General features: G+C 36.1%; 4 protein-coding genes and 1 long non-coding RNA gene across 5 annotated transcripts; 1 reads left to right on the top strand and 4 right to left on the bottom strand.

The window, feature by feature from the left end:
- Positions 1-1142: 1142 nt before the first annotated feature.
- LOC116347358 (histone acetyltransferase Tip60) lies at positions 1143-5952 on the bottom strand. Its single transcript, XM_031777932.1, has 9 exons — positions 5668-5952; positions 5358-5484; positions 5004-5269; positions 4576-4783; positions 4181-4287; positions 3965-4076; positions 1858-2154; positions 1631-1793; positions 1143-1539 (listed from the first exon to the last, which is right to left on the bottom strand). Exons 1-9 carry the CDS (start codon positions 5707-5709, stop codon positions 1323-1325), a joined length of 1539 nt encoding a protein of 512 aa, XP_031633792.1. The 5' UTR covers positions 5710-5952; the 3' UTR covers positions 1143-1322.
- A 548-nt stretch (positions 5953-6500) lies between these two features.
- On the top strand, positions 6501-8116 carry LOC116347359 (growth hormone-inducible transmembrane protein-like). Its single transcript, XM_031777933.1, has 6 exons — positions 6501-6808; positions 6876-7053; positions 7119-7436; positions 7525-7580; positions 7644-7887; positions 7965-8116. The coding sequence occupies exons 1-6, from the start codon at positions 6670-6672 to the stop codon at positions 8047-8049; spliced, it is 1020 nt and encodes a 339-aa protein (XP_031633793.1). The 5' UTR covers positions 6501-6669; the 3' UTR covers positions 8050-8116.
- Positions 8117-8264: 148 nt separating this feature from the next.
- On the bottom strand, positions 8265-10932 carry LOC116347355. Its single transcript, XM_031777923.1, has 3 exons — positions 8958-10932; positions 8756-8880; positions 8265-8680 (listed from the first exon to the last, which is right to left on the bottom strand). The coding sequence occupies exons 1-3, from the start codon at positions 10915-10917 to the stop codon at positions 8513-8515; spliced, it is 2253 nt and encodes a 750-aa protein (XP_031633783.1). The 5' UTR covers positions 10918-10932; the 3' UTR covers positions 8265-8512.
- On the bottom strand, positions 10929-14924 carry LOC116347357. The gene is made up of 5 exons (XM_031777929.1): positions 14619-14924; positions 13071-14431; positions 12451-12830; positions 11996-12298; positions 10929-11884 (listed from the first exon to the last, which is right to left on the bottom strand). The coding sequence occupies exons 3-5, from the start codon at positions 12827-12829 to the stop codon at positions 10929-10931; spliced, it is 1638 nt and encodes a 545-aa protein (XP_031633789.1). The 5' UTR covers position 12830; positions 13071-14431; positions 14619-14924.
- A 1-nt stretch (position 14925) lies between these two features.
- Positions 14926-15773, bottom strand: LOC116347360. Its single transcript, XR_004201691.1, has 4 exons — positions 15628-15773; positions 15392-15513; positions 15086-15301; positions 14926-15014 (listed from the first exon to the last, which is right to left on the bottom strand). It is a non-coding gene; the product is annotated as an uncharacterized LOC116347360 (long non-coding RNA).
- Between the last annotated feature and the right edge of the window lie 51 nt (positions 15774-15824).

Here is a 15824-nt window from a genome sequence, read left to right as displayed (position 1 = left end):
TTGAACCAATTCGGTTTACGGACCCAAAAATTAGGGAGTTTGAAAGGGATCAACCTTCAGTTTTACTTTTCCGCACACACCTAGTGTGTAAGGGGAAAGTATCGCAATGGGCCAAAATTTACTGGACGTTTTCGAGTCCACAGAATCCGAATCAAACCGTTTTTAGCATGGTTGTTGTGGGTCTGTTCCACGTCGTACGTCGTACGTTGTCCTCTGTACGCAAAATTTGTCCATCGATTATCTCACCCCCCAGAAAAGTAATTTAAAATCTGACTGTACAGGATGATTGGGGGTCCCGAGGAATAGAAATCATTAGATTTTGAGCGACTTTGGTTGATGGAAAAAAATTTCATGCCTGGTGTGATACCTATGAAAAAGAGTCCAATTTTCGTCCAAGAAACATACTTTATGTAGACTTAAACACTCAAAAATAAGTATTAGGAGATTTTTTGGCACGAAAAAACCGAATCCGAGTTTAGTTTTGAGATACAATCAATTCTTGATACAGTTTCCTTGAAAAAATCACAAAAAATTGAATTTTTTATGGGAGCCATGCCTTTATGCTATCTCAATGACGTGAAACTTTAGTAATTTTTACAAAAAAATAACATTCTGAAATTTTGAAGAAATTTCAATCATAATTAGGGGTACCTCCCATACAAAATTTTTGGCTATGGGAAGTACTCTTAATTTACGTTGAAATTTCTCAAAACTCTCCGGAAGTTATTTTTTTGTGAAAAAAATAACCTGTGCAAAGTTTTGTTTGATTTCCATACAAAAATCCATATTTTTTATGACTTTTGTATAAAAAGTGCTTCAAAATAAATTTTATGCCCATTAACGTCACCCATTTATTTTTTTTAAATAGTGTTTTGTTAGAAATAGAATACTTTCAAATGTCATACAAATGAGTTCATCATGAAAGTGGGAAAAATCGTTTGCGAGTACTTCTGCTATTAAAGTAAAGAATATTTCGATGCCAAAAAATATGGACTTGAACTTTCCGCCGCTTAAAAGGCTTGAAAAATCGATCAAATATTATTTTGAAATCGCAACCATAAACGTGCGGAAAAGTTCGTCTTCCTCCTGTAAGACTCTTTATTTTTTCTTAAAATGGAAGGATGTAAGTAAATTAAAGTAAGTACCAAACACTCTTCACTCGTTTAACATTTATTCACATTTTGTAAATCTATTACAATTCAATTCAAAAATTCACTTTTCGAACTTTTTTTTACTATTGAATTAAACACAGTTTCGAAAAAAAAAAAAAACTATGTTGACCGTTCCCTTTTTGCTATGGAATTTGAGTCATATTTTAATACCTACCATTTTGATCGTTTTGACCAATCTTTTGGGGACCAGTGTAGACATTTGGGATCTATGCGAATTTTTCTATTTTCCATTGATTTCTTGTGTTGTTTTATTGTCTCCATGCTTATACAAATTATATATTGACCTTTATAGTAATTAATTAGATTTAAATTTTGTAACGTCGATATCACGTCCTCTTTTTTTATGCTTGTTAGTTCGCAAATCTCGCTAACAATTAAAATATACAAAAAAAAAAAAAGAAATTGCATTAAAATTCATTTAAGTTTTTTGCTTAAAAAAAAATAAAAAATAAACTTACTTGATTGTTATTTGAGGACGTTCACTGTCCCCCAATGGCTTTTGACTAAGAAATATTTCTAAAATAGTTTGAGCCCAATATGAGCGATATGACAATAATCCTAAATCGGATAATGGTTTTTCTGGCGAACCCGTTTTTCCTTCAAATTTTGATAATTCGTAACCTACAAGCAAATGAATAAACTCAGCTGGGCATGCAATGATTCAAATTTACTATAAAATACTCACTAAATTCAATAAGCAATTTGCCATAACCTTTTCGTTGGTATGGTGGCATTGTCAGAATACAGGCAACATTATAATCTTCGGTGCTTTCTTTCTCTTTTGAAAAGTAGCCAACAATGTGAAAGCCTCGTGGATCATATTCAGTCATCACGTAAAATAGGAAAGGATCCGTATCATAATAGAGCGTTTTATGGTCGAGAAATAACTTAGCGAGTAAGCACAAATTTTGTGCGTAACATTTATTTTTGCGACCATCGATTTCGAAAAAAGAAATCGTTTGCTTGCGATATATTTCATTACCTGTAATTATAGATTCTTGTTTAGTAAAATAAACCGATGGTTACTAATAAATTTCAATAAATTAATATGGATTTATTTGAATTTGAATGGAACAATGTTGTCAAAGCAACGAATCAGATAATCGTATAAATGAGATTTTTCTTCAGCCGTGAGTTCCGCAAATATTCCCGACATGGTGCTCGTTCGTGTGATCTGGTCTTCATACACCGCAAAAAAATTTAAGACGGATTCAAGCCCCTCTAGATCTGCGATGTCCACAACAAGAATACGATGTTCGATGATACGTAGGCGACTATTTAAGTTTCTTCAATATGTATGTTTTAGTATTGCCCGATGCAAACCATTGTCATATTCGTTAAGTTTAACATTTTGTAGCATAAACGTTCTCAGAACGTTTTGTCATTCGATCATTATTTGTATTGTTTACCGTAACATGTAAATTGCGTCTCAGCCAAAAAATGAATTTTACTCGTGAAAATTTTCGAGCGATTATTTTTTTCCACTTTCGATTGGGTGTATCACAACAACAGTGTTTTGATCAACTTCATTTGGCCTTTGGCGATGAAGTACCAAGTCTTCGGACAATTTATAATTGGTACAACGAATTCAAGCGCGGTCGCCTATCGCTCATCGACGAGTTCCGCGAAGGTCGTCCAAAATCAGTTGTTGTACCAGAAAACATCGATGCTGTCAGAAATATGATAATGGAAGATCGTCATGTAACATATCACGAGATTGAGGCATCCCTGGGAATTAGTGCGACCAGCGTATTTAAGATTTTACATGAACATTTAGCTGTCAGAAAGATTTGCTCTCGTTGGATACCACATAATTTGACAATCGCTCAAAAAAAGGCTCGTGTCGATTGGTGTAAACAAATGCTCAAGAAATTCAATCGTGGTGTTTCAAAATCCGTGTATTTTATCGCCACTGGTGACGAATCATGGATCTACGCGTATGAGCCCGAAACTAAACAGCAGTCGACTGTATGGGTCTTTCAAAGTGAAGATAACCCAACAAAAGTTGTTCGAGCTCGAAGTGTTGCGAAGCAAATGGTCGCCTGTTTTTTCGCGATAAGTGGTCATGTGGCAACAGTTCCACTAGAGGCTCGTAAGACCGTCAATTCTGATTGGTACACCACCATTTGTTTGCCCGAAGTGTTTGATGAAATAAGAAAAAACAACCGCCGTCGCAAAATAATTCTTCATCATGATAATGCGAGCTCTCACACATCTCATCAAACAGTCGATTATTTGACCGGTCAAAAGATCGATTTAATGGGTCATCCGCCGTACAGTCCTGATTTGGCACCCAACGATTTCTTTTTGTTCCCGAGCGTGAAGAATAAACTGCGTGGTCAACGATTTTCATCGCCCGAAGAAGCAGTTGATGCGTTCAAAACACACGTTTTGGAGATATCACTTTCGGAGTGGCATGAATGCTATGACAAATGGTTCGAGCGAATGCAAAAGTGTATTGATCATCATGGCGAATATTTTGAAAAACAATAAAACCATTTTCGATGAAACCCCATTGTCTTATATATGTTTTTGAAAAAACTTAAATATTGACCCTCGTAATTTGCAGAATAATGTCAATGGCAAACCAATCCGAGCGAAAGACGAAGAAAATTGAAAACCATTGCGGCGAATGAGGACCAGGTCACACGAACGAGCACCATGTCGGGAATTTTTGCGGAACTCACGGCTGAAGAAAAATCTCATTTATACGATTATTTGATTGTCAAAGCACATTGTTCCATTTAAATTCCAATAAATTGATATTAATAATAAAATGTATGATTTTAAACCTGGTGGATGACGCAGATTACATTTGACCAAATGACGTTCTAAGCATTTTCGACTTTTCCGATATTTCAAACAAAATTCACAAATATAAATGCAGGGCTCACCACACATCTCCTAAAATTGATATTAAATAAAAGTGTTTTTTCATTAAACCATATAAATAGGTAGTATAGTTTGAATAAAATTTAACAAAAATATTGAAATCAATGTTTGTATACCTGCGGATACGGTGCAAAATACCACGGTTTTATTCGATGTTTGCCCAATTCTATCATTTCAATATTTTTCATTCGCGTCACGACATCATCATGATGTGTGACCATACCTAGGGTAATAAGTAATGGAACATATGATGAAAATAAAATATATAGTTTAAAATCAAACACGCTCTGCTCGCACTCCATTTAAAGCAATGTATTGGGTTTCGAACACGCAGATGTGCTGCCACCTGGTATCTCAAAGTTAAGCTGCTATAAAGCACATGCTTCTTGCAAATGAAGAAGAAGAGGAAAGCAATGTCTTTACATAGGGTTGAACTTATAAATGTCAGAGAGCAGCACAACTGCAGTATTCAAAGTGCAATTGCCCTTCGAAATCAAAGCAATTTCCATACTTCCTGATTGTCGTGGTGTTAATGTAGGCGGTGGTTGACTAGCATCGTTCGAATCTTCACCTCCAGCCACCGCTGGTGTGGTTGGAATCGATACAGGTTCCGATGCCGTTATCTTCTCAATGGATGGCGTTGATTTCAAAATGGCCGATTGTTGTCGGGCCGATATTGGTGTTATCGGTGTTATTGGAGACGGTGGAATAGCATCCATCAATTGGTGTCATGTATATAAATACGAACAGGTAAGAGTAAATGCGAAAAAAAATATCCCACGAAAAATACATGCAAAATTGCAAAGAAAGGCAAGAAAAAGACAACAACCATCGTGATATTCATCGATTTAGGTTCTCTCTCATTCAATTTACCAATAAATGTGTAAAAACTGCCAACTGATTAAAATGTTTTTTAAATTTTTAATTTCTTATACTTACTTTTCGTTTGCGGTTGATTTTCTTTTGAATTGCTGCCGCCATCACAGTATTCCCATTAACCAAATCATTTTCATTTTCCGCCTTTGGACTGGTTGGTCGTGATGTTGTAGAATTAGACCCAAGAGGTCCCATCGAATTTGATATAGATCGTTTAGGTGTCGTAACTCCCGTATTTTGACCAGTGGTTGTGCCATCCTTGCGTGGAAATTGAACCTTTCTAGTGTCCAGATATTCTTCTGGTACCCAATCGTCAAGACGTTTATTAACTAGGTTTGAAATTGACAAATATTCAATATACTTGAAATTAACATATATTCGTCATCAAAATTATTTTAAAATTTGAAAGAAACCTACAATCAACATAATGAACATAAAACAATAACAGCCCCTGTATTTCACGAATGCTGATTATTTCAGCTAATGGCCAATCGTCAGTTCCATTCATTCGAACAGGTAAGCGACATCCTTCTGACAATGATAGCTAATAAACAAATGAAAATTTAATCAATGTTTGTAATACAAACTTTGTATACAATGTGCGTATACAACATAATCGGTTGAATGTAAGGTTATGTTTCTTTTTAGTGATCAACTTTTGTACCATTGTAATAGATAAATGGTTGGTTTTCTTTATTCTATTTTTCAACTATGATGTAATACTCACCGTGGACTCACATATTGATGACATATCCTCATCAACTTCCATTTTGGAATATTTTAGATTTTTAAGCGAGAAATTTGATTAAAATTTATATATTTGTTTAAATGTTAGTTGTTGTACTTCTTCTTTTTCTTTTTCTGCCTATTTGACGGATGGCTTGCCTTTGACTAATATGGCGCTGATTCGTTAAACCAAGCTATTCAACTAGTAATGTAGTACTAGAAATAACTTATTTAAATAACACGTTTAATTTCAAATTTGCAATTTCACAATACATTAATTTTTTTGTTGATTTTAAAAATATACTTATGATTGCAATATTATCAGGGATAGATGATTTTAAATTTTTCTCATTACTCAAATATGGTTTATAAAATGATTTTGAATTTTTCAGCAAATATGACGTCACATTCATTATTATTATTATTTATTTCTTTATTTTCTTCTAATTTTGGACTGAGAAAAACAAATCAAGTGCGTATAATTTCATTCGATGATGCGAACTCTGTGTCCCAATAACCACTACAAAAACGCAAAAAATGTTATATCGACGATGCAAGTGACAATAAATTGAACACAATTACAAGAAAATCTTATGCACTAAAATGAATGTGACACAAAATAACGATCTCGTTGTTGTTTCTTTCAAATCACAGCTTCTGATGAATATTGAATTCTTCTTTTGAATGCAAACAATGATGTTCGGCTTCGATGTGACTCACACAGATGTGACTTAATGTATATTGTATATATTATGATTTTTAAACAGTTTAAGATTTGTTATTTTAAATTATCGTTGTGTGGGGTCGGGTTCACATTATGCTGAAAATCTACTACCTCATTTTATTTCTTGAATGTCAAAAAAGAATCTAACGCAACATTACGAAAAAAATCGAAAAAGTGAATCAAAATATTTCCAAACCTTATGCGTTCAAAAAATTTCACATTGTCGGAAATTGTGTCACATTGATTTATTTCAAATATTAAAATAAAGTTAAACGAAAGATGTTGTCACGTTTAATTGTACAATCGCAGCCAATGATATCTATGTCATTAACGGGACGACCATCATTCATCCGGAATCAAATTGCACGTCAATTTCATCGGCGTGACACTATGACACGAGCTCAAAGAATCGAACAAAGTATGTGTTTTGTACTTTTGATTACTGTATCTGCAATTCTTTTCACCTAATCCTAAAATGTAAACAGATTATACATCACGCCAAAGACAAACTCTGAAGGAGAAAGTTATGACGCCAGCTGGACCAAATGCATTCGCGATTGGGAAGGGTGCCTTACTGGGCGGTTCGGCTCTTGGTCTAGGCGCACTGTGCTTCTATGGACTTGGCATCACCAATAACTCTACAAATATTTTGAATAACTCTATGTAGGTTTGAGTTCAAACAAGCATACAAATGTATTCACATACAATAATTTATGTTACACTGGCAGGGCTTGGCCTGAGTATGTTCGCGAACGCATACATGACACCTATGCTTATTTTGGTGGATCGATTGCAATAACCGCTGCCAGCGCTGCAGCTATATTTCGCACTCCAGCTTTAATGAATATATTTGCACAGGGCAGCTGGATTTCATTGATAGCCACCATTGGTTTAATGATGGGATCGGGAATGATTGCACGTGCAATTCCATATGAAGAAGGATTTGGAATAAAACAAATTTCCTGGATTACACATTGCTCCGTTATGGGTGCTGCTCTTGCTCCTCTTTCATTTATTGGTGGAGGAATTCTACTACGTGCTTTATGGTACGTGGTATACACAATTTTATTTTCATCATATATATTTCCATTTCTTATTGAATAATTTCTATTTTTCTTTTCTGATTAACCCTAGGTATACAGCCGGTGTAGTTGGTGGACTTTCTGTGTGCGCTGTGTGTGCCCCAAATGGTAGTTTTATAATAATGGAAGCTTTGAAAATAATAGTAATTATTTCATTGTAATTTCTTATAGATCGGTTTTTATTCATGGGAGGTCCACTTGCAATCGGACTGGGTGTCGTATTTGCTTCTTCTCTTGGTTCAATATTCCTATCACCCTCCACTGCACTAGGGGCTGGACTTTATTCAATGTCTTTGTATGGTGGTCTTTTGCTTTTTAGTGCTTTCTTGTTGTACGACACACAACGAATTATTCACAAAGCTGAAACACATCCAAATTCAAACTATGCGGTGCAAAAATTTGATCCGATCAATGCGTATGTTCTTCAAATCCCAAATCTTTAATTTGTTATTATTTATATCAAATTTCAACAACTACAACATTTTTTTACAGAGCGATTTCTATCTATATGGACACTTTAAACATCTTCATTCGACTTGTGAGCATTCTGGCTGGACAAGGTGGAAGTCGTCGATGATAAATAAATTTAAAAAAAGTGTATATCCGTTACTTGAAATAAATCAATCAAAAATGTGTTTCAAGTTCTTATTTTTCTTATTTATTGTAATTTTTCGTGGAAAAGAAATCAACATAGCTAATGATTCAATATATATTATATATCAGTAATGTGCGAGCTAATTTTCACAGGGGGGGGTGATTTTTCCTCTAATTTGAATACCAAATTTCGTTTTTGGCGAAAATCCCTAGCAAATTGAAAAAAAAATTCTTGCGCCAAAAAACCCTAGCAAATTCGAATAATTTTTCTCGACAATATCGGTTAGATAATACGAAAGTCCACGCTAAATATATAGCCAGACTTCATGATAAGAACTATTAACATTGTTCTTTAAATTAAACTAAATTTAATTTTTCATTTATTTGTTTGATTCATTGATTGTTGATTTTAATGAGCGATGTGTAGTGTGTGAACGATGCTATTCTCAGTTTTCGCCATCGTCGTCACTACCACTACCGCTATCATTACTATCATCACTGTTGTCTGACAATTCACTGTTGCTCAAATCGATTGCATCTTCTTCGCTGCTTGACGACCACCATGACTGATCCGAATCGTATTCAGCTTCATTGGAATTTTTTGATGTTTGATACTGAAATGTCAACAAAAAAATCAAATTCACATTACATGTATTCAAAAATTGTATTCAACAAATAATGCAGCTCACCTTTTGTTGCTTTTTACGCTTATTTTCATCAAATTGTTTGAAGCGTCGCTCTGCATGTTGGTTTTGTGTCTCGGCATCGACTGTGAATGCATCTGGCAATTTTATTCCAAATAGTTCATAATGACCTAAATACATGTACGATGAAAATTGAATATTAGATTCAAAGTTATATAAAAAAAAATGTGATTCACTGTAAACATACCGCGAAGTCGAATATTTCGACCGGCATTAGTGTCTCGATTCAATGTAACCGAACGGACTTTTGTCGTATCACCAATATCATCATCATTTCGTATATATTTCCATGCGATGACATCTAGGCGCCGACGTCGCAAATGTGTTCGTGGCCTCTTCACTATCGCAGCATTTTCAGCAGCCGGCACAAGCATTCCATCGACCATATTGAATCGTTTCAATTCGACTTTTGGTTGGCGGCCATCTTCGTTCGAATACCGTGGTCGATATTTTTTCTGCTTCTTCAATTTTTTCGAATTCTTGTGGCTGTAAATGAATGAACCACCATCGGGCAGTGCTTCTGGCGATGGTTTACACTGGCGACACACTTTGAACCGAGATTTCGTTGTCTTTCGGCCATTCCTCGAACCATTTTCCAGTACATTAAAGCAACGGCTACATAATTTCGTTGTTCGATATTCATCCACGTAGCGCACGGTACATTGTGGATGTTGTTCGAGTGCTTTGAATAGCAAACGAACACTTGTACGTACATAACCTTTGCATGGTGAATTTGCATGGGTGAACGGCGCCTTGCCGACAAACACAAATGTATGTTTACCATGCCCTTGTGCGACAATCATTCGCACCAATTCACCAATGGTTCGATGGATTTCAATCCAATGCAAAAAATTAGTCAGTACATACGCTTCGCTGCCGTACACATCCATGGCCCGATTGAAAAATCTTAACGTATGGTCGGCGTACGTTTTAAAATCGATCGTCCTGCTGCTCGGCTGTACATGGTTCTCACACTCTCGTTCGATGCGCTCACGATCGTCGGCCCTGTCGTCTTCAAGCGTACCAACCAGTCGATCTCGTTGTTTCTTGAACTGTGGCAATTTCGTCATCCAATGATATTGCTTGCTGGATATTTTAAAATTGCGTACGCTTTTCACTTTCACAGCGCCCGTATCATCTTTCTCTCGATCGATAATTTGGCCGGCGATGATCTCACGGTCGCCAACATCAAAGCTTACTTCGCGATCGCAGTGGCGTAATATATTTTGTAGCCGTTCTTTGGTTTCAGCATCAGTTGCATCGTTTTTCTTCTTCGTCTTCTTCTCTTTGTTCATCAGAAAAACGAATGCATTGCCATCAGTTTGTATTCGATTGGCGAATGTTAAGCCGGCCGAATGGCGTTCGATTTTACTGATGCCGAAATATTTACGCCACATGCGATCCCACAGTTCTTTGTTGCCATTGAACGGTTGTTCCCATCGTTTATTACTGCCATTGTTCTTTTTCATTTCCGGTTCCTTTGGATTTTTCAACCGCTTAAGGATTTCGAAGAGGCCACGCTTATCGATTTGGATGTAGATATGACCAAAACGTGCCTCCGGAATGACTTGATACACGGTCAAATTTGGTGCACATCGAACCCATGTATATTTGACACCTGGCAATCGTTTTCGTGGAACATATTCGGCAATTGGACGACAGATTGATTTCGATTTCGATTTGTTCTGAGTGATGGTTTTATGAATTTTGGCTGCTGCTTCGGCCTGAAGTTTGGCCTTTGCTGCGGCAACTTCAGCCGGTTGGTTCTTTTCATCTTCATCCATTTGTTTATTGATCATGAGACAGCGTTCACGATTTCTTGCACGACAATATTGCTGAAGTCTTACGAAAAATGGCACATGACGATACCAATTTGTTGTCAATTTGTTGAAATAACCGCGTCGATTCGCTTCGAAATCCATCGGATTAAAATCGGTTTGAATACGCTTCAGAAGACGTTCGATAGCTGGTGTCAATAGAATTGGATCACGTTTTCGTTTTGGCTTTTTCACTTTCTTTTCATTTTGTCGCTTCTTCCGTTTGGCCGCTTCATCATCGTTGGCCTTTTTGCGTGGCGGTCGTTTCGATTGTGGCTTTTTCTTATAGAAATTCGGATTCTCTGCCTCGTCGCTGAACAAATAGCGCATTGTATTGGTGATCAATTGGTAATAATCACAAAATGATTCAAATATGCCCGAACATTATTATACAGACTACGTATGATACACATCATGAAATTGGTGAAATATTGCCGAGTTGCATAGGTGAAAATGTTACCATAACCAATTGCATTTTTCTCAATGTGCTTCTGACAGAACTTGATTATAGCCTGATCCAATTTCCATGTTTTTCGCAATTTTGTCTTGCCATTGATACAATTACCATACACACCACGAAAATAACCATCAAAATAATTACGATTGTATTCACACGTACTGTTCCAAAATTCGGTACGAATGGCTGCTTCATTGTTCGATTGTATGATTCGCATGAGGCTACAGTGTACGTTGAGTGCGCCAAGTCGCCAAGTGTGACTCATGTCCGTGACAATTTTATTGATAATGCTAGCCAATTCATCCTTATTCTGTAGATTTTCATTGAATGACTTACGTTTGCCCATTTTGATCGATTGGTATCTTTCTGAATCCTCATCACCATTGTCGCCATCGTCATCGCCATCATTGAAATCGAAATCATCGCTGACATAATCATTATTCGATGTATTCGGCATACTGGTGGCACGAGTTGTTCGCTTCTTTGGTGCCGGTGCATTTGCAATTGTGTTTGCTCGCTTCTTTCGTTTGGCCGGTATTGTTTTTTGTCGTGCATTGCTAGTATTCGATTGTGATTGTATTGGACGTGTACCTGATGCGACTGTATCACCGGATGATGTTGGTGTAGACACATCATTCCAATCGGCAACAGTAGAAGCAGCAGTTGTATTAGTATCAACACAAATTCCAAAACCATTTCGTAAACGCTGCAAGGCTTCGTCATGACTCCGTTTGAATTTTTCCACCAAATCTTCGACTTTTTGTTTAACGTTTGAATTCAATTTGATGTTCCGTGTGAACTGATTCAATTGTGTGCTCAATTCATTTGCAATTGTTTCAACTGTGTGTAGAGAGAAATGTGTTGTAAATCATATAAATTCTGTTATATGAAATCAATAAAAATCTACAAAAAAAAACTATGTAGTCATTTTAAGCGATTTTAATATTTTACCGATTTGACGATGTGCTGCGTTTGAAGCTATTATTCTTGTCATGGAAGAAAACACATTTTGGCATTCCATTTCGATTTGATTGTGTGTTGACGATGTGCCGGCATTTTGTATATTTTGATGAATTGGTGAATTGTGGCTTGACGAATTTGATGGTCGTTGTTGCTGTCGATTGTTTTGATCGAATCGTACGCGTTTCGATTGTGTCGAAGTCTGTGGCGAGACTAAACTAGGCGTGTGCGTGACATTACTGTGTGCGTCGACAACATCATCATCATCATCATCATCGTCATCCGATTCGATGACTGTATAGAAACATTTTCATTAGATTAGAAAAGAATTGATTCGGGTTCCCTTTGGACCCGTATTTATATTGTCGTGTGTTTTTATTTTCAGAATCAAAAGAAGAAGTAGAAAAAAATATCAAACGAAAGACACAACACAACCAGCTATTTACCTTTCCGTCTTTTGGATCCAGTTGTATTTGTGGCTCGGTATCGATTGAAATACTGAGTTTCAGAATCGCTCTGTGACATGACTTCCAAACCAACTGTGCATGGTGTACACTGTTCTAATTGAATTCCGATCGATTGATGAACTCCGTCTTGTACATCCACATGCTCTTGTGTCGGCTCAGTTTGTTGGCTATTGTCCACAGTCACATCCAATGGTTGATTCTCTTCTTCTTCTTCGTCTTGATTTTGTGTCGGCTCAGTTTGTTGACTATTGGCCGATGCGTTGTTCATTGGTTGTCTTTGGCGCTGCGAATTGGCCCATTCAGAGTATATTCGAATTCTTTCATTCGTTTCATTAACGCAAGTACGCTTCGGACGCATCCTGAATTATAAAATACGGAAAAAATAGAAACAAATCGATACATATTCGTACAATATCAAAGAATGGATCTTGGACAACAAACAAGCGGAACAGAACATAACCAAACTTCAAAAAGCAAAGAAAAAAAAATTGAACATGTGCCGAAAAAATCCGAAAATCACCAATCAATTTAGAAATACTCATCAATTTGCAATCAATAGCGATAATTTATTTTCGAAACACGACAAAACATGAATTTACCTGATTTATTTTGGGACTTTGATGAATTAATGCACAGGAAAAATCGAAAAATTGTTCCGTTGGTCCAATTGACAATTGCGTCTCAATTTCTTTGATCGTTTAGATGATGAAATTATCAAACACGTTTTTTAAAGTTAAGAATATTTTCCAATTTGTTATCAATTTGTTTGAAATCACAACAAAATATGAATTAATTCGATAATTATTGAGTTTTATGTGATTTTGAGCACACTAAAAATTAATTACGGTTTTTTTCCGCCTTTGAGACTAAATTATTTCAACTAATCCAATTGGAGTTCGCTGTGTAAATGCGAAAGATTATTTGACATTTCGTAATAACAATGCCGACAAACTAGCTGCTACTGTGTATGTGTATGTGTATGTAATTGCGCATAATTAATTCAATCTGAAACAATGACCAATAGACGATGCGCCATCTATTGGTGATTCTTTTAATTTTCATTCGATTATATCGTTGTTGAAATGGTTATGAGCAAAAAAAAGTCATAAACACAAAAGTCATCGATGCCAAAATATTTACATCAAATTCAGGGACAGGCGTGTTGGATTATTATCAATGAAGATCGAAATACATGCAGTTTGGTTGTACGTGAACATGAATTGTTCAAATTAAGCCAGGGATATAGTGTGTGTTCCGTACAAACGGTATCCATTGAAAATGAATTTAAAAGTATTGTTCGTTTTGTATAATCATCGATTTTTAGCATTGTATGTATACAAATAACGGCATCGTTTGGATGGGAACGTCTGATTTGCAAACAAAATACTGTTAATTTAAAACAAATCAATCTGAAAAACCAAAGCAAATTGAATGGTGATTGTGCTTCATTTGTTTTACGATAGATACGATCATTTTTATGGATCTTTAGCGGCCAGCTATGAATTTGACACAAATACTCAGAAGAGCTTGATTCGAGCTGCATACTTTGGCAAAGCATTTATTGCCAGCCATAATCCAGATAAATACATTGAAACATGTCGATACTAAAATCGGAATACCTTTAACATATGCACAGTAAATTTGATCATGAATTTTTGTTGTAGAATGAGAATAATGCTATGATTTTAATTATTATTCTTTGTCTATGTTTAATCGATTGAAGCCACATGTTGTGTTGGATCGATTGGTGTTTCGCAAACATTATGTTTTGGCCATTCAAATAGCAAAACATTTAAAATTGCCGGAATCACGAATTTTGGAACATGAAACAGCAGCTTTGTAGAATTTTTCGCACTCTCGTCACCGGCCAATCGCGTGCTATTAGATAATCGGTTATATATTTGCCTAAAAATATGCATGGCGGCAGCGCCAACCATGGAAACATATTCACAACCCAACCCTGGAAACACATAAACAGATTTTATTACTTTTCATTGGTGTAAAAATGAAACAAAGGCGGTCTCCAATTTGCATGAAGAGTAAAAAACGTGAAAAATAGACAAACTACTAAAAAATGTTAATCATGGTTAGACTAAATGGAGTTTTTTTTTTTTTAACGGAGTCAGTAAAAAACCATAATAACATACCTTTGCTTGTGGAAAACCTTCATGAACGTACGTTGGTAGCCATGAAAGTAGTACAAAGAAGCAATTATTTTGGCATGCGTGTGCAATGACCATGGCCCAAAATGCCGATCTTCGAAACAGAAGTAGCCATGGTACCGAATCATTTGCACCAACATTTGTTGTGCACAATCGACTTGGTATCGATAAATTGATAATTCGATTTCGATCCGATGACATTGTATAAAATCGCATCATCAACGCCCATACAATGCCCAAAAATCCAATTATCCGAAAGGCCATCTGCCATCCAAAATAGTCAAATATAAATGATCCTAGGATGCCGGTCAACAGTGTACCAAGCGTCGAACCCGACGTTACCATTCTAAAGAAACTAGAACGCTCACTTGAATTTAAATACTGAAACAAGAACAAAGGGCTCCCTTTTAATAAAAACCAATTCACCACAGAAAAAAAATACTGCTCAATACCTGACTAGTGATGCTGATCATGCTGGGAAAATGAACGCCTTGTAAGGCGCCATTCAATATTCTTATTGTCACTATAAAAAGAATGGTGTAATACCATTGTCGCGGTGTTAGTACAAGCAATTCTGGCATCCAAAATGTGATCAATGACCAACTAATAGCCGCTACAAATATTATGTGTTGGCCACCCATTCGATCGCTAAAGTATCCACCCAAAACCTGACGATAGAAGAAACATATTTTTGGGTATAAAAAAATCGATTTTTTTCAGTGTAAATTCGAGATTTTCTTTTAATTCTACCTGTGTACCGTTTTGCTCCATCGAAATTCGCTAGAAACAGCTGGCAGTAACAAAAGGAACTGATGTTCGTGTCGCGTACAGCATACACGTTCCCATCAACAATGTCATGAACCACAGACGCTTTTCATGCCTGAAAAAGTCCAGAAAATTAACTTTCGTTGCAAGAGTTTCATTGAAGCATCAACATTCACAGGTGGACTGGTTGACTGGTTTCAATTAATTTGAATTAAAAACATATAAAAACCTTGTCCAAATGCTGATGTCATCGTTGGGATCTCGTAACAACGAATATTTGAGTTTTTCGTCCATTCTTGTTTAGTTGCCAGGAACTTGTATGTTGTTTATGTATTGCTGTCAATTCTGGGCCTATTATGTCAATTCGTCGACATTATCTTACGAGGGTTGCTCCATAATTTTTTTTAAAAACATATATAACACAGT

This window comes from Contarinia nasturtii, unplaced genomic scaffold, assembly GCF_009176525.2.
Source record: "Contarinia nasturtii isolate CC-2019 unplaced genomic scaffold, AAFC_CNas_1.1 Cnas_scaffold_1837, whole genome shotgun sequence".
In the NCBI taxonomy this organism is placed as follows: domain Eukaryota; kingdom Metazoa; phylum Arthropoda; class Insecta; order Diptera; family Cecidomyiidae; genus Contarinia; species Contarinia nasturtii.
The sequence above is the reverse complement of the archived record's forward strand: the minus strand, read 5'-3'. Positions and strand labels throughout refer to the sequence as shown.

What these genes read in the sequence shown, in the direction of transcription:
- LOC116347357 (XM_031777929.1), bottom strand. Translation starts at nt 12,829, where the DNA reads ATGCGTCCGAAGCGTACTTGCGTTAATGAAACGAATGAAAGAATTCGA. An exon ending in TGGATCCAAAAGACGGAAAG is followed by an intron (nt 12,299 to 12,450) that starts GTAAATAGCTGG and finishes GTTTCTATACAG; the next exon opens with TCATCGAATCGGATGACGAT. An exon ending in CGCAGCACATCGTCAAATCG is followed by an intron (nt 11,885 to 11,995) that starts GTAAAATATTAA and finishes CTCTACACACAG; the next exon opens with TTGAAACAATTGCAAATGAA.
- LOC116347355 (XM_031777923.1), bottom strand. Translation starts at nt 10,917, where the DNA reads ATGCGCTATTTGTTCAGCGACGAGGCAGAGAATCCGAATTTCTATAAG. An exon ending in TCGAAATATTCGACTTCGCG is followed by an intron (nt 8,881 to 8,957) that starts GTATGTTTACAG and finishes ACATGTATTTAG; the next exon opens with GTCATTATGAACTATTTGGA. An exon ending in AGCGTAAAAAGCAACAAAAG is followed by an intron (nt 8,681 to 8,755) that starts GTGAGCTGCATT and finishes TTGACATTTCAG; the next exon opens with TATCAAACATCAAAAAATTC.
- LOC116347358 (XM_031777932.1), bottom strand. Translation starts at nt 5,709, where the DNA reads ATGGAAGTTGATGAGGATATGTCATCAATATGTGAGTCCACG. An exon ending in ATTTTGCACCGTATCCGCAG is followed by an intron (nt 4,077 to 4,180) that starts GTATACAAACAT and finishes TATCAATTTTAG; the next exon opens with GAGATGTGTGGTGAGCCCTG. An exon ending in CAAATTGCTTATTGAATTTA is followed by an intron (nt 1,794 to 1,857) that starts GTGAGTATTTTA and finishes ATTTGCTTGTAG; the next exon opens with GTTACGAATTATCAAAATTT.
- LOC116347359 (XM_031777933.1), top strand. Translation starts at nt 6,670, where the DNA reads ATGTTGTCACGTTTAATTGTACAATCGCAGCCAATGATATCTATGTCA. An exon ending in AGCTCAAAGAATCGAACAAA is followed by an intron (nt 6,809 to 6,875) that starts GTATGTGTTTTG and finishes AAATGTAAACAG; the next exon opens with ATTATACATCACGCCAAAGA. An exon ending in ATTCTACTACGTGCTTTATG is followed by an intron (nt 7,437 to 7,524) that starts GTACGTGGTATA and finishes GATTAACCCTAG; the next exon opens with GTATACAGCCGGTGTAGTTG.